General features: G+C 36.1%; 1 protein-coding gene across 4 annotated transcripts in view; it reads right to left on the bottom strand.

The window, feature by feature from the left end:
• The window catches only part of CTNNA2 (catenin alpha 2), a 1,089,024-nt gene that overhangs the window by 861,524 nt on the left and 210,316 nt on the right, over positions 1 to 17,184 (bottom strand). For all 4 annotated transcript variants that reach the window (XM_044772747.2, XM_070511884.1, XM_044772741.2 and 1 more), the window contains exon 3: positions 2,741 to 2,936. In XM_044772747.2, the coding sequence (XP_044628682.1) occupies positions 2,741 to 2,936 (196 nt within the window). The remainder of the gene's footprint in view (positions 1 to 2,740; positions 2,937 to 17,184) is intronic.

Below are 17,184 nucleotides of genomic sequence, written 5' to 3' on the forward strand. Positions count from 1 at the left end.
GTAGGTTTGCAAGAAAAATGGGGATAGAATGTTTATTCATCTAATTATTCATTCATCCAACAAATATTTACTGAAGTCTTGTGAGTGCTAGGCATTGCAAATCAATGATCAGCAAAAGAGACATGGTGTGGTCTCTACCTTCATTCATTTATAGTCTGGCAGAGAAGAAAGCTATCCGTCAAGTCACCTCACAAATATTAAATTATCCTGTGGAAAGTGCCAAGGAAAAGATTCATGACAAGTATGACAGGAGTGTCAGGGAAGGTTTCCTGGGAAGGTGTTCTTTGAGCTGATATATGCAGAATGAGTCATCCTTAATTGTGTGAAAGGAGACAGCATCTATAAAGGTCCTGGGGCAGGTAAAACATAGTGCTTTTGAATAACTGAGACAGGAATTGGCTCACTTAGATATTTAGGAGTTAAAATCTATGAGATTTTGTAATAGATTGTATTTGGAAGGACAGGGAAATAACAAACATGATACCAAGATTTCTGCTAGTGTAACTGGATACATACCTGTGGCATTCACTGAGATAGGAAAAGCAGGATGGAGGCCACGCTGGGGGCTAGGTTTCTGTCCTGATTTCATGGTGCCTTAGAATTTTCAAATAAAGTTGCTGAACAAGACTACATCAAAATGAAAAACTTCTGTGTATCAAAAGATACAATTGGGGTCAGCCTGGTGGCAGAGTGGTTAAGTTCAGGTACTCCAATTCAGCAGCCTGGGGTTCCCGGGTTCAGATACCCAGGGTGGACCTACACACTGCTCATCAAGCCATACTGTGGTGGAGTCCCACACACGAAATAGAAGAAGACTGGCACAGATGTTAGCTCAGGGACAATCTTACCCAAGCAAATCTTCTTCTTTTTGCTTGAGGAAAGAAGATTGGCAATAGATGTTAGCTTGGGGCCAATCTTCTTCACCAAAAACAAACAAACAAACAAACAAAAGATACAATCAACAGAGTCAAAAGGTAACATAAAGAATGGGAGTAAATATTTCAAAAACAGTATCTGGTAAGGGGTTAACATCCAGAATATATAAAGAACTCTTACAATTCAATAACAACAATAAACAAATAACCTGATTTAAAAATAAGCAAAGGAGTTGAACAGACATTTCTCCAAAGAACACATAAATATGGCCAAAAGCATATGAAAAGATGCTCAGTATAACTACTCATTAGAGAAATGCAAATCAAAACCACAATGAGATATCACCTCACACCCACTATGATGACTATTATAAAAAAAGAAAAAAATCCAACAGAAAATAACAAGTATTGGCAAGGATGTGAAGAAACTGGAAACTTTGAGCACTGTTAGTGGAAGTGTAAAACGGTGCAGCTGCTATGGGAAACAATATGGAGGTTCCTCAAAAAATTAAAAACAGAATCATCTTATGATCCAGCTACACTACCTCTGGGTGTATATCCAAAAGAATTGAAAGCCCGGTCATGAAGAGATATTTGTACACTCATGTTCATAGCAGAATTACTGACAAGCTAAAAGGTAGAAGGAATACAAATGTCCATCAATGGATGAATGGATAAAGAAAATGTGGTATATATACACAATAGAAGATTATTCAGCCCTAAAAATAAAGGACATTTTGACACATGCTACAACATGGATGAACCTTGAGGACATTACGCCCAGTGAAATAATCCAGTCACAAAAAGACAAACCCTGTATAATTCCACTTATATGAGGTATCTAGAGTAGTAAAACATAGAAAAAGAAAGTAGAATGGTGGTTGTCAGGAGCTGGGGGAGGTGTAAATAGGTAGTTGTTGTTTAACAGGTATAGAGTGTCAGTTTTGCAAGACAGAGTTCTAGAGATTGGCTACTCAATAATGTGAATATGTTTTATCTTACTGAACCGTTTACTTAAAAATGGTTAAGATGGGGCTGGCCCGGTGGTGCAGCAGTTAAGTGCGCATGTTCCGCTTTGGCAGCCCAGGGTTCGCCATTTCGGATCCCAGGTGTGGACATGGCACCGCTCGACAAGCCATGCTGTGGCAGGTGTCCCACATATAAAGTAGAGGAAGATGGGCATGGATGTTAGCTCAGGGCCAGCCTTCCTGAGCAAAAAGAGGAGGATCGGCAGCAGATGTTAGCTCAGGGCTAATCTTCCTCAAAAAAAAAAAAAGGTTAAGATGATATATTTTATGTTAGGTGTATTTTACCAAAATTAAAAAATTTTAAATATGCTGAATAAAAAGCCTTATAGCTGACTAGCCAGCTATATAACTGGTTGATCGATTGACAACTAGCTAGCTAACTAGATTTTTGAGGAAAGCTGTAAACCAAATATATAAATTTGGGGATCATACACAGTAACAATAATTTTATTACATTGCTTTACATTCTTCTCCTCCCTTCATCCTTAAAATCCTGGGTTTTCAACGACTCTATAAGTACAGGGCATTCTCATCCTATCCTCCCTAAAAGCTTGAGTTTGGCACAAGAGTCTGTTTTTATCCATCAAGAGAAAACAACTTGAAGATCTGGAGTTAACAGAGGACATGGAGTGTTTGTATCTGGGCTATACTGCCACCATAAAAACATCTCTATTTGCCTATGCACTTAATGCCAGCGCACATTAAAAATGAAAAGTATAGATAGAAAGGGAAAAAGAATAGACCACTCCTTTGAGCAAATATGCATTCATTCTAGAGAAAAATATCATTATTTGCACATGACTATACATTCCCCTTGAACACTATGCTTCTGCCTACCTTGTTTACGCACATCCTCCACAGCAGCAACCAATTCTTCTTTGAGGTCTTGACTCTCCTTAGCGATCTGTTCACCCTTCTCCAGGAAGTTCTGAGTGGCTTGCTCTACAGACGCAGCCAGTACATGGGCTTTCTTTGACCTCCCTTTCTTTTTACCAGAGGGGCCTTTATTGCTTGTGTTGACAAGGGTCGTCACCTTAAATATAAAAGAACAAGTGTAAAATTACTCTACACAACTGCCTAGTAATAACATAGTATCATCTCATAATTTTTAAGTACTCCTTGTTTATTAAAGCAGGAATGCACATCATATAGACTCATCTTAAAGAAAAAGTAGAATTATGTGGATTAGCATATAAACTAACAGGCATTTATTTCATGTTGAAAAGAAAAAGCATGTGAATTAAGTAAGAAGAGCAGACTTGCCAGAAGCTGAGTTTCCAGTTCACCAGAGGTTGTGCTTTCACAGATTGACAAGTCCAGTGCTAGCTGGAGTAACCAGCTTCAGGGAGGAAAGAAAATAAAATAAAACGTGGAATTGCCATTGAGCACTGAGTTAGGAGAAGTAATACCCAGTCCTTAGGCCAAAAGTCTGCACCAAGGTGAATGAGAACTTAACAGTGGGCCATCAACACTCATCACAGAAGCGTCACTTACCAAGGACTCCTGAAGAATTTTGCCACTTGTGATTTCATCTTATAAAAACAAAATGTAAATTTGATCTGAAGGAACTGAATGATTCAGTCTCAACATTTGGTTAACCTGCTAAAATTTCCAGAATTGAAATTAAATGTGCATTATCACTTTTTTCTAAGTATCATATTTTGGATGCATATCTCAGCTGCCAAACTTCTTTGAACACTATATGTAGAGCTATTTAATCTGCTAACAAAGCTTTTAATATCTTTTAAACAACTTGTTGTCTCTTATAGACCTCTGAACCTTTATTTTCCACCAGTGAGAAGTTTGGGAGGGAAACGAATGTAACTATTCCATATTGTGTTCAACAGAAGTTGCTAGTCATCTTTACCTCTGCATTTTTTATCAGCTTCCGAAGAATGTGGGTGCTGTGGTTTATTTTCATTGACACTTGTCCTCGTTAACAGACTAAAGATTTTATTGGGAGTTATCAAGAAAGTTAGTGCACAGAAAATTCCCAAATTGTGTAGTTTTAAGTTTACTCCAAATCGGAGAGCAAGACAAGTGATTAGTCAAAGTTATGATTAATGTCCAGTCAGTTTGTGGGGCAGGAGATAACACCAGAAGAAACAAGTACTGAATAAATGTGAACTAAGATGACGAACACAGGTAGAACCAAGAGTTAAAAAGTGGTTAATGCAGTGTTGGGAGCCATCATATTCAACTGTCTTTTGATTGCTAAATAATTAGATACGGTGAATTAAAAAAGGACTCTCAAAGGACATTTAAATACAAACACTAGACAAAAAAAGAAAGCTAAGATCATTAAGAATAGGACTGTCAGGTAATGGTAGTTAACTATAAAAAAGTGTATGCAGTCAGTAACACATTAGAGTTCTTTCAGTTCCACCCACATTAAGGCAAACATCAGAAGAAAGAGCCTGTCACAAAGATTGCTTTCCTGAGTTACAAGAGTGCTCTGCTTAATGAGGATTTACCCTCACACATTAATTAACACAGTGCTCTTCCAGGAACCTGCACTCCCCCCAAACAGCCAATACCTGGAAACAAGCACAGAAGCCCCTTAAGTCCATAGCAAACATCTCAAAAATCTTGATTTAGGTAAGGATCTTTATCAAAGGAAAATATTCCTATTCTCACTGAGAGAATATTCTTATTCTCATTTTATACATAAATCTGAGGAGTTTTGTGATCTAGTTGTTCGGTCTTCTTAAAGTATAAAAAATAGAGTGGAGATGGAGTTTTTAACTTTAGGCATATTGTCAGTTTTGGGGAGGGGAAGTTGATAGTAAGTACCAAAATAGCTAAATGACTATATCGTGAGTTCATTTTCTGTAAAGGCAAACAAATTCCAATTCTTTAGTTATCTCATGGTGTATTACTGTATTAGGCACAGTTTAGGTAATGCTCATAATAACAAGTCAGTATAAAGTGTCAGTTATGTGGAAAAAAATAAACATGGAACATTACCGGAAAGTTCCTTAAGAAAAATGTGATTACTTTCAAATGAAGCAAATCAATTCAGCCCTCTTTCAGTGAAAGCTCTCATTTACTCATAGGTGGAAGACCACGAAGGGATGAAAGAGAGAAGGAAAATGACAGGGCTCCATCAACGCTCGTGTCTTAGTCAGTTTAGAATAAAGAAAAACTTATCAACTCTCCTCATTGCCGTTCAGTGCTTTACTGGAGGACAAAGTCAACAAATTAGAAAAGAAAAAGAAAGAAGAGACATAATAATAGAAAGACAGACACTAAATTATGTCATTACTTATAGAGAACATGACTGTATCAAGAAAACACAAAAAAATTAAAAGACAAAATACTAGAACTACTGTAAGTGCAAAGAGCAAGGTGGGTAAATACTAGATAAACCACGAAAATCTGATAGAACAGCAGTAGTCAATGAGAAGATCTAATTTTAAATATCCCATTCACAATAACCATACATTGATATTGTCAGAGATAACCATAACACGTAACACAAAATATAGAATGCAACATACAGAAAATGATAAAAATTTTAATGAAGAACATAAAAGATGATGTAAATAACAGAGAGACATAGCAGTGACCTATCTGTGCCTCAGATTTGATATACAGGCTGACACTAGATCTGGGGTAGGCCATTCATTTCTCAGTCCACTAAAGTTTGCTTTTATCCCCATATCTCCTATAGCAGGCTCCTCTTAAATTGATCTCTTGCTAAGGTAATTCATAAGTTGCCAAAATTAATTTTTTTCTTCTTCTTATACCACTCGGCCACATTAAATGGTATTGACTCAATTCACTTTCCTCCTCAAAATATCTCCTGGCTAATTCTCTTAGCAATAATCTTCTCCAAATTTCTGTAGGTTGACAACGGACATTATCTGTCATCAAACTTACTCCTCTCTGTGCCCATCTTTAACTGCCTCCTTCTTATGCCAAGAAAGGCAAGCTGCTACCACTCTCTCTTTAACTGATCATCTGATCATATCCTCTAGAACCCTGTTTCATTAGCTATGCCAACTTCTTCTATATCTTCAACATGCTCCTCCCTGTAGGCTCCTCAACCTCAGCCTAGAAGGATATTCAATATTTCTCTAGTTCTACCTCAAATGTTTCTTCAATGCCCCTGCCTCTCATCAAAGAAGAGAAGAAATCCTACAGCTCATAGATAAGAGTATAAGTGGTCAAGGGTCCAAGGACCTTGACATAATGATGGTCCCAATGGACTCTGGCCAATGGAAAACCTCAGCAATAGCAAAAGGATGGGCACCATTGTCTTTAGATATGTTGACGGTGTGATCTGAGTATAAAACTGTGACATCCAGGCTGGTATAGACTGCTCATCCTCTAAGGTCCCAAAAGTAGACCCTCCATTCCTGCACAATGGCAGTAATGCAATGGCTAATACCATTTCATTCTTTTCTTTTTCTTGCAGTGTGTTTTATTGTAAGACAATTTCTTTATCTGACTATGTCTTTTCTACTTGATCAGTTATTTGCTTCCAGGATCTAAAAGCTCAACAGACATGGAATACTTCTTTTTCCAAAACAATAAGCACTACTGAGGGCATTAAGGCACTTTGTTTTGGCAACTCTGTCACATCTGCCCAGAACCAGAAACAGGATAGTTTGTCTAAGCCTTGCCTATAGGGCAGTCAATTGAAAGTGAGCTCTGAGACATCATGTCACCTGGGGTTTGTTAGAAGTGTAGCATCTCAGGCCCCACTCCAGACCTACAAAAAGAGAATCTAAATTTTAAGAAGATCCCTAGGTAATTCACATGCAAATTAAGTTCTGAGAAGCATTTAATTCTAGGACAGTGATTCTCACATTTTTATCACACCTAAGAATCACCTAGCTGCCTGTTAAAAGGCAAATTTCTAGATATCTTAGTGCTTCTGCAGAGGTAGGTCTGAGCTACGGCATTTTGCGTTCATCCCATAAAATTATGATATATGTCTATTATGAACTTTATTTTCAGAAACAGCAGTCTAGTTGAAGCAAAAGAAAATGAGAGAGAGATAAAGCAATGACTCCTAACAGGTAAATTCTTCCTCTTATTTTAGGTGCCATGACATATCATGAGTCCTCAAAAACAACTTGTTGACGAATTGATCAAGTGACTCTTGGTTGGAAGGCAATCTCCTCAATTAGGCAATCACAAGGAACTTGGAAAAGTAAGAGTAAACGGATATGAATGCTATGCATCAAGCAATTATTTGAGCTCTCCAGAAAACCAATAAAACACAGAACTAAGAGCTGAAAATAAAAGAGATAACGGGCACAGTTTTGCTGGTTTCACACAAAGTTGCAGATGTGAGTAGTAAGTCTTTGTGAATTTTACCATTGTGTTGCTCTGAAGTATTTCATTCATTATAATTACTCAGCTCACATAAGAGAGGGTTTTGATTGCTGCTCTGGCTCACAAAGAAGCAAGAGCTTTGTGTGATGAATATTTGAAAACGAAATTATCAAAAACAAGTTATTTATTCCAGGAATAACTGAAGATAAATGAAAAATTCCTAAGACAGGAAAACTGATCTAACAACACAGGACAGAGTTAAACTGCTGAAGTGGTAATATATTTGATAACATGAACCCTCTACGGAAGTTTTAAGTCAATTTTTAAAAACTGCCAAGTTAAGAAACAACTGCCAAGTAGGGAGTAAATGATATTTTCCTTGAATTATTCCTTAATAATCTGATTTATTCATTTAGCAATTACACAGTAAGCACAAATATGGCTTGTGCTTTTCTTTATAAAATATATTAAGTGGCTGGCCTGCTGGTGTAGTGGTTAAGTTAGTGCACTCTGCTTCAGGCACCCAGGGTTCATGGGTTCAGATCCCAGGGACAGACCTATACACCACTCATCAAGCCATGCTGTGGTGGTGTCCCACATACAAAATAGAAGAACATGGGCACAGATGTTAGCTCAGGGCCAATCCTCCTCTAGCAAAAAGAGAAAGATTGGCAACAGATGTTAGCTCAGGACCAATCTTCCTCACCAAAAAATAAATAAATAAAAATAAAAGAAACCAAAAAAAAAATAAAATCTAAAAAAGATAATATATATATATATATATATGCTCACCTTGTGGTATATTGTATCAGAAGTTAGTTCCTAGCACAGAATCCCCATGACATTTATTTATGTCATGCACATTGGAGAGAAAGGAGACCAGCAAGGTTAGACTAGTTCTGGAGAAAAAGGAGTGGTAATACAGACTTACTGTAGCCTCATTCATAACTAAAGTAAGACTTCCATGTCATAGAAACTATTGCCCTAGAATTTCTTGTTGAAACTATCATACTGGAATTTATTGTTGAAATGATCTTTCTTCCCAAACACAACTCTAGACCCCATTTTAGACAAAAAGAAGTAAGTCATATAAACCACAGTTATTGATGCTTCTACAGCTGCAAAAGTCAGAATCAGAAATGACGACCTTTTAATGATGTATTAGTCATGTATAGAAGAATGAACATAGAGAATTATTCTGTTCTTTATCTTTGAAATTTCCTTCTCATTATCTGATATTACCACATAGAATTCAGATGCGTGTCTACTAATACTGAGATCTGGAAGCAAGCATTCTTAACCTTTGAAGATAAGGTTTTATTATTTAATCTAACACAGACCTGAACTGCTCCTAGTTATTTATTGCTATAAAGAAAGCTTACGTATAATGTGTTCCATTTAAGTTATTATCTTTTGTAGACTCACCCTGTTAAAACCAGGCCACAAAGCAAGCCTTCTCACTCAGTTCCTTGGTATACATTTCCCAAATAATTTAATCTTGAAGAACATATTAGCAAAAAGTAGAATTCAGAAATTAACGCCAAAACAGACATTCTAGAATTGGGTGTGGGGGTATTTTTATGGACAAGATGAATAGTCTGTTACACTTATATTAAAACCTTTTCTAATCCAAAGTTTCTGTGGCTGCAATTTATAGAGTAGAACAATTGGGCCCTGGATCCTCCATTAATCTTGTAGGTGAGAAGCCTTTACACTTAATTCCTAGGAAGTTATCTCAGTAGTGTCTGTAAGCCAGAATGAAGTAAGTGGCCTTCTCTTTAGGTGCATGTTCTTCAGAAGAAACTCCATTTTCCTTAGAGGATGTTAAACTAACGTTATCTCCACTCTCTATAAAGGCATGCCGTTTCACAGTCAAGTAGCAGCATAGAGGAGCTCCATTCCTCGTAGGTCTAGATTCCCTGCCATCCAAAAGCTTCTCTGAGAGAAACAGCATTTAGTGTGTTTGAAGGTTGTTCAGTCCATCTCTCTCTCCACCTGTTATAAAATCTCAACCACTCTAAGTTAAAGCAGATAAGCAAAGAGAGAAATGATATTACACTGGTCATATCATGCCTAGTTTTTCCTGCCTAGTGTGATACCACTTTACCTCAACGGTGGGATAATACCACAAAGAGTTTTAGGAAGCTCACTGTGTATACTCTAAGGTATGGCTAAGACATCATTCTTCACATTATACAGAGAAATTTCTATCTGATTTTAGTACCAAGAATATTGGAGATTTTCCTTAGAAACTGATTTGATTTTATCTTACAGACATTAAATTGTCTAATAAATTAATGTTTCCTTTTTGCACAGACTTCAAAAAGTTTAACCCAAATTTGTGGTCCTTGCTAGAAGGCATATGATTCAATGATTATTATTACTGTATTAGGCTCAATCTTTTGCTCCTTATATGTACTTATATCCATCTTGCTTTTTTTAAACAACTTTCCCAAAAGGTGTGTTAACCTTCCAGTACTTTATACATCCTTTAGCTGCCTCCTCAAATCTTGGCTGGAAGATAGTAGGATATATTGTATTATGTCAATTCTAAGATACTCCTTTTCTCCATACTTTTACATATCTGAAATAAGCATGAATTCTAAAGCTATGTCATTTAAAAGCTATATTTGATAGTACTTTATTTTTTTCTTAAAGCGGCTTAAAATATGTATCTTATAATTGATGGTATCTTAGATTCGATAAAAATGGTAAATCAAACAACCATAAGAAACAAATATGTTTAAACGATCTACTGACAACCTAGGTTTTCCTAGAATCTGCACAACTTTTAATGTCTACACTTACAGCAATAAAAAATTATGCTCAAAATTAAGACACTAAAGTAATACCAGACATTCACTGAAGGAGCAATTCCTTAGAATCAGGGATTTTAAGTGAGTAAGAAGGACTTTCTGTTTTTAGAAATCCCAAATGTTTTAACCATCAGTGCCCATATGAGGAAAACTCATGCTGTTTTGAATGTCCCTAAAAATTAAAGAATGAGTAAACTATGTTTACGATTCACTGTTTTGCATTTATTAAAGTTAAAATAAAATGAAACAAAATAAAACTAGACTGTTCCAAGAAAAAGTAGAAATAAATCTGAAACCACAATAAGCAAAAATTTTTTTCCAATCAACACTATGTTAGCTACAAGATTCAGCTGACCAAAACTTCCATTTACCCGAATTCATCAAGCCTTTTTACTGCAGTCTTTGACAAGCCACTTGGTTCAAGATTTTCCTTCTTAAAAGTTAGCGGACTCCAATACAGGGTGCACACACTCTAGAGGAGTAATAGCAATCTGTGAGATGCAGGAAAATATCAGAACTCTATATTGTTTTCTGTCTAAAAATATAAAAAAGAAATTAAGCCAGACTAATGTTTCATTCAAGGACTTACACTGGCACCACCACCGCATCCCTACATCAGATGGTCTGGAGCCACATATGATAAACGGGGTATCTTAAGGGAAGGGTGAGAGCCCACCAACTTAAGGAATTGGCAGTAGTGGCCTTACACTTTAATGTTTACCTGGTTAAGTAGATCTGAGGATTATATTAACTGATTTCTCAAACACTCACACACATGTGCAAACACAACACACACACCCCCTCACAAAATAGACTGAAAACTTACAAAGACTCCTGAAGAGAAACTGGAGTTTGAAGACAGTGCTAAAGATGCAAGCACAAGTGAAGTGTAAGAAAGTACAGAGCTGACCCTCTCCCTCCACTTAACACACTTAATACAAGTTCTTTGTCAGCTACGTTATGAGGCTGAAAAACAGACAATCTAATCAGAGCTGAGATACTGAAATATGTATTTACATCCATTATTACTAATAACAAATCTCATCCCAGTCTCCTTGAGACATTAGTTAATGATGGCCTAAAGTAATTATGATTTGCAAAACTTTGGAAAGGTTAAGCAAGGGCCAGCCCAGTGGTGTAGTGGTTAAGTTCATGTGCTCTGCTTTGGTGGCCTGGGGTTCACAGGTGTGGATCCCAGGCACTGACCTAGGACCTAAACATAGCTCATCAAGCCATGCTGTGGCAGCGTCCCACATACAAACAGAGGAAGATTAGCACAGATGATAGCTCAGGGACAATCTTCCTCACCAAAAAAAAAAAAAAAAGTTAGGCATACAGAAAATTTAGCCATTTTAGTGATGCATTATATATTTACTTATTTTTAGTGAAAAGGAAGTTTAATTATTATTTTTATTATTGTTAATGGAGAAGACAGCTTGGTGCTATCAAACCCACTTCTTTTGTTTTTTTTTTTTTTAAGGATTGGCACCTGGGCTAACAACTGTTGCCAATCTTTTTTTTTTTTTCTCTGTTTATCTCCCCAAACCACCCCTGTACACAGTTGTATATTTTAGTTGCAGGTCCTTCTAGTTGTGGGATATGGAAAGCCGCCTCAACGTGGCCTGACAAGCGGTGCCATGTCCGCGCCCAGGATCCGAACCCTGGGCCGCCGCAGTGGAGCACGCGAACTTAACCACTCAGCCACGGAGCCGGCCCCCAAACCCACTTCTTTTTCCTCTAGTCACAAGACAAGACTGCATTTTCAGCCACCCTTGGAGTTGATGTGGTCAATTGACTGAATTCTAGGCAATAGACTGTGAGCATCTGTGATGTGTGCTCTTCTCAACCATTAAAATCTTCCTCCATGTTTTTTAGCCCAAGCTGACAAATTTAGAAGCCAGGTGTTGAAACCATAAGTTGGAAGGAGCTGAAGTCTCTAAATTTTCCCTTGGAGAAGAGTGACCCATGAATATCACATGGATATTATGTAATGAGAAGGAAACTTCTATAATGTTAAGCCTCTGAGATTTTGAGGTTTATCTGTGACAGCAGCTATTATTAACTATATCACTGTATTATTTGAAGTTAATAAATGTTTTTAAAAGTTTATATCATTTTTTAAATGTCTATATTTATGCATTTTTAATTGAGGTATAACTGACATCATCATATTAGTTTCACTTGTACAACATAATTATTTTATGTATGTATATATTGCAAAACGCTCATCACAATAAGTCTAGTTAATATCCATCACCATACATAGTTACAAATTCTTTTTCTTGTGATAAGCACTTTTAAGATTTCTTCTGTTAGAGACTTTCAAATATACAATATACTATTATTAACTATAGTCATCATGTTGTACATTACATCCCAGGACTTATTTATTTTATAACTAGAAGTTTGTACCTTTTGACCACCTTCACCCATTTTGCTCATCTCCTACCCACCACGTCTGGCAACCACCAATCTGTTCTCTGAATCTATGACGTGCTTGCTTTATTTTGTTTTTTAAATTCCACATATTAGTGAGATCATATGGTATTTGTCTTTCTCTGTCTGACTTATTTCACTTAGCTTAACGCCCTCAAGTTCCATCCATGTTGTTACAAATAGCAAGATTTCATTCTTTCATCATGGCTGAATAGTTTGTTATACCACATTTTCTTCATCCATTCATCCATGCATGGACACTTAGGTTGTTTCCATGTTTTGTCTATTGTAAATAATATTGCAATGAACATGGGGATGCAGACATCTTTTTAAATTAGTGTTCACATTTCCTTTGGATAAATACCCAAAAGTGGAATTGCTGGATCATTTCTATTTTTAATTTTTTGAGGAAACTCCATACTACACCAATTTACATTCCTACAAACAATGCATGAGTTGCCATTTCTTCACAAAATATGTAGATTTTATAATGTATGTAATATGTTAGTTTGGGAATGCATGGTTATTTAGAAAAATAAATAAGACATCATACATATATTTTTTTATATATTTACATTTACTATATAAAATATATAAACACACACACATACACACAAAATTTTTTTTTTAACTGCATTTGGTTACTATTCTACGATTTCTATTATAACATTTGGTAGATAAAGCTTTGGGTGCCAGTCTCTCACTTGTTAGGCAGCTTTTTATATACTTCTTTCTATGAATTGCTGGATACAAGTTTCCATTTTCCATACCAAACCCTTGTTCTTACAGTGTTTGGAAGTCATTCTCTTCAAACCATTTCAATGACCCTGGAAAAACCTGACTGCGACTCAGCAGAAAAGAAACAACATGGAGATTAAGATCACATTCAATTTGTTTTTCAGGTCAGATTACAATTTTTTCTTCAGGTTAAGATTCTACTACTGAATCTACGAATTACTAAATACGAATTTCAAGGAGCCAGTTAATGCCGTTAGTAAATTGTGAAACTAGTATACATATTGTTAAATAAGTCTATAGATACACGTACATATAATCATTAGCTATGTAGCCTGACATGTTTACAAAGACTCTTGTTAAATGATCCTTGTGGACTTTAAGACCTTTTACTCTGATCTCCTTTCAGGAGGAGACAGATATGATATCTACTATCTGGAACAACTTCATGTGAATCTTTCTTTTAGCTCTTAAAGAGATGAACTGCATTTGGTGGTGAATAATTGCAGTAAAGTTATAGGATAAATATCTTTCCTCTTCCTTTTCAATTTGAAAAGGAATTATTTTAAGCAATTATTGTCAAATGCTTGAAGACATCCCAAATCTCAGGGTATTTCCCTCAATACTTCCCACCCCAATGCACCTCAGTGAGTACCAACCAGATTTTCCACCTATTAAAATCCTTACCAAGCTCCTGCCAACCGTGCATGTTCTATTTCTGTCCACCCAGAAGCAACTTAAATTATCCCCTTCCTTTGGACCAAAATGATAAGCAAAATGCAAAGTCTAACTGAACACACAACACTCCAGCACAGACAGGTCTGGTGGTCAGACACAAGCTACTACACCTCCCATTGGCACAGAAACTTGTGTAAGGGGTGTTTTGGGGAGTATCAATCAACTAGACTACTGGGTAGAGCAAAACACATCAATCAGTTTGAGGAATCAGACAAAGTTATTCAGAAACAGATCAACCATGTTCAGCAAACAATGGAGATGACAAGAGAGATAACAGGGCTCCCAGAGACAATACTTCTAATAAGTCTAAAAGCATGAATGAAATCATAATTAGAACACAGGTGATTCTATTTACTTTATGTCCATGCTCTGCCTATTCTTATTTCATTTGCTAAAGTGAACAATTTGTTCGTATTACGTATATTGGGTACAGGCAACTTTCAAAAGTAACAAATGCCAAAACTAAGAAATCCTGCAGCACCCTAAAAAAAGTAAAAAACCCAAATCCTAATGTGGACTTGGAGATTTAAGTGTAAATCATGCTGATCTTAACAATAAAACAGAGGAGAATCAAACAATCAGGCTATTCAGAAGCAATAATACATGGCAACAATTTCTAATATCTTAAATATATTTAAAGAAATTTCTCCAACAGAAAGGTAGGGATATAAACCTCATCTTACGAAATAAAAATGGTCTGTTTCATTTTCTCAAACTTTTTGTAGTAGCCATTAAATTTATCCTTTCTCTTCCTCTCTTTCTCTCTTCCCGTGTGTGCGTGTACGGGTGTACACAGACACCCATACACGCGCGCACACACAGAGAAAAGAAAATAGAGGCTACCTGACTTTTATGGTTTTGTGATAAGACATATTTTTTAAATACTGTGCCAAATTCCAGCTCCTGGTAACTTTGATATATTTAAAATGTAAATTTCAAGCCACCTTTTGGAAGTACTGATAAGGAGCTTTAGATTCTTGGTAAACTCAAAAATACAATAGTTGGAATTAATACTAAAATGAAAAAAATATATAAGCCTATTAGCATTTCTTGGAAAAGAATCAATATCACTAGTTTCAAATAAAAGGAGTGATACTTGCGGGCAATAGGGGGATACATTTCACCCCAAACCTACTGAGTTCTAGGAAAAAACTATGTTTCTCCACTAGCATATTTAAAAACAGCTTCTCCAAAAAACAAAAACCCAAATAATCCCACCAAAATCCCATCCTTTCTCTTGTTGATTAATTTCTATGCTAGAATCAAAACAAATCATGATTATAATGCCACCTTACTCTTTCCGTAATAGAACCCCAAATAATAAATGCTCTCTAGATATGCCTAGCCTGTTACACACACACAGCACACGTATGTGAGAATGAGGGGATGAAAGTATGATCCCTATTGCTCTGATAAGGACATAGAAGCATGGAGAAATTTACCTACCAGAGATAATAAAGCCCATTGAAGAAGAATAACTCAGGTTTTAATTTGTCTGACAAGTGCAGTTTATTCCCCTAAGATGGTGCTCGACACGTATTTGCCTCATTTTGTATACAATACAAATTTCTAAAACCAAAACCAACTGTATTCTATAGCAAGAAAACTGATATGGCTACACAGTATCATTACAGTATGCATGACATACTCCTTTTTAAAGCATCCCCTTGTGTTTCAAAGAAATAATTATATCATCTACTGACATTTTCTGATTTTTTAAGTGGACATTACTATTCTTCCATTAAAACTACAAATTGCTGGTAAAATGCCAATGACTTTGAAAAAAGACCACAGTGACATTTTCCTGTGGGGTCATCTCTTTATGGGTAGAATGCCAGCCTTCCTCTTGAATGCACTGCCATATTGTGTAGCTGCATTCCTTAAGCATCAATTTTCAAAGGCTGCAAGGTTTAGGGAATTGCTGATGAAAGGGGTAAATGAGCAGGTTGTAATTATCTTGTCAAGATTCTTTTTGTGAACCTTTATTTGGACAATTTGAAAAAAAAGAAAGCAGCTCATTTTCTAGCTCAGGATATCATTTCTCTTTAAAAACTGTATTAGCATTTTTGAAATTGCAGAATGGGATCTACATGAGCATTACTGAAGCAATAATGCAGAGTGAAATGTGAGTAAAAGGCAGTGGCATGGGGTAATGGAAAGAATACAGGCTTTGGAGCCTGTCATTTCTTCTCTGAGTGAGAAATCACTAATCTAGGACTCAGTTTCCTATTCTGAAAAATGAAGGTAATAACATACACCTCAAGGGATGCTGTGAAGTTTAAATATGACAGCTTATTTAAGGAACTTAGCTCTGTCACAAAGGATATACTCCAAAACATAATAGTGAACACACAATTGTGAAAAGAAAGAGTCCTGGACATGAGGTCAGAATACGTGAACTTGAGCCCCAGACCAGGCACTTACTAGCTGTATAATACCAAGGTCAATTAATCTCTTTGGGTCTTGTTTTTTTTAGCTCTAAATTAAAAATTATCCCTAAGTTATTTCAAAGTCATACATTCCATATGCTAATAAAATTAAGTTCTTGACTGGTGGTTCATGACAATAGGTTTTATATATAAATATCTGAAATCTATTCTCTGTATTCACTGAGGGAGACTAAATAAATGGGAGAATATTAATTTAACAATGAATTTTCTGATGTCAAAATTTAGAGAAGTTAACAAGGGAATACCACAAATCTCCTTTCAGGGATCTTTCAAAGTAATTTGAGTGGCTTACTCGAAGCTGTTGTGGGGCTCAAGGGCAGCCCTGTTCATCTCCATGGGACGACCTCAGTCTTTCACCCAAGTATTCTAAAAAACTCCCCATAATTTTCTTTAGATATACACCTTATTTTTTTCATAATATGTTTTCACAAACTTCTAAACTGAATATACCTGGATAGTACCATTAAATGAGCTTAATGGCAAAGTTTAATTTTTTTGTTATAAGCAACACATAATTCATATGTATTTTCTTTACTTTTGTCATACAGAGTGTAGAGAATAGTTCAATGATTTTTAAAATTAAATATTTACATTTCAAAAATCATATTTTTAGCAATGTGCTAGTGATTTTGAGAAGCAAGGGCTTTGCTGAGCCAGGAAGTCTTAGGCAGGTGCTTAATTGGACTAATTAAGCAACATGTAGTTACTTCCAGTTTTCCATTTGCTCTTTGTGAATGCAGACAAGCAACACAACTGATTGCCTAATTAGACTACTTAAAACTGTCTCACTTTTTATAGCCAAGGAATTTTTTTTTAAGCC

Source organism: Equus asinus, chromosome 6, assembly GCF_041296235.1.
Source record: "Equus asinus isolate D_3611 breed Donkey chromosome 6, EquAss-T2T_v2, whole genome shotgun sequence".
NCBI lineage: Eukaryota > Metazoa > Chordata > Mammalia > Perissodactyla > Equidae > Equus > Equus asinus.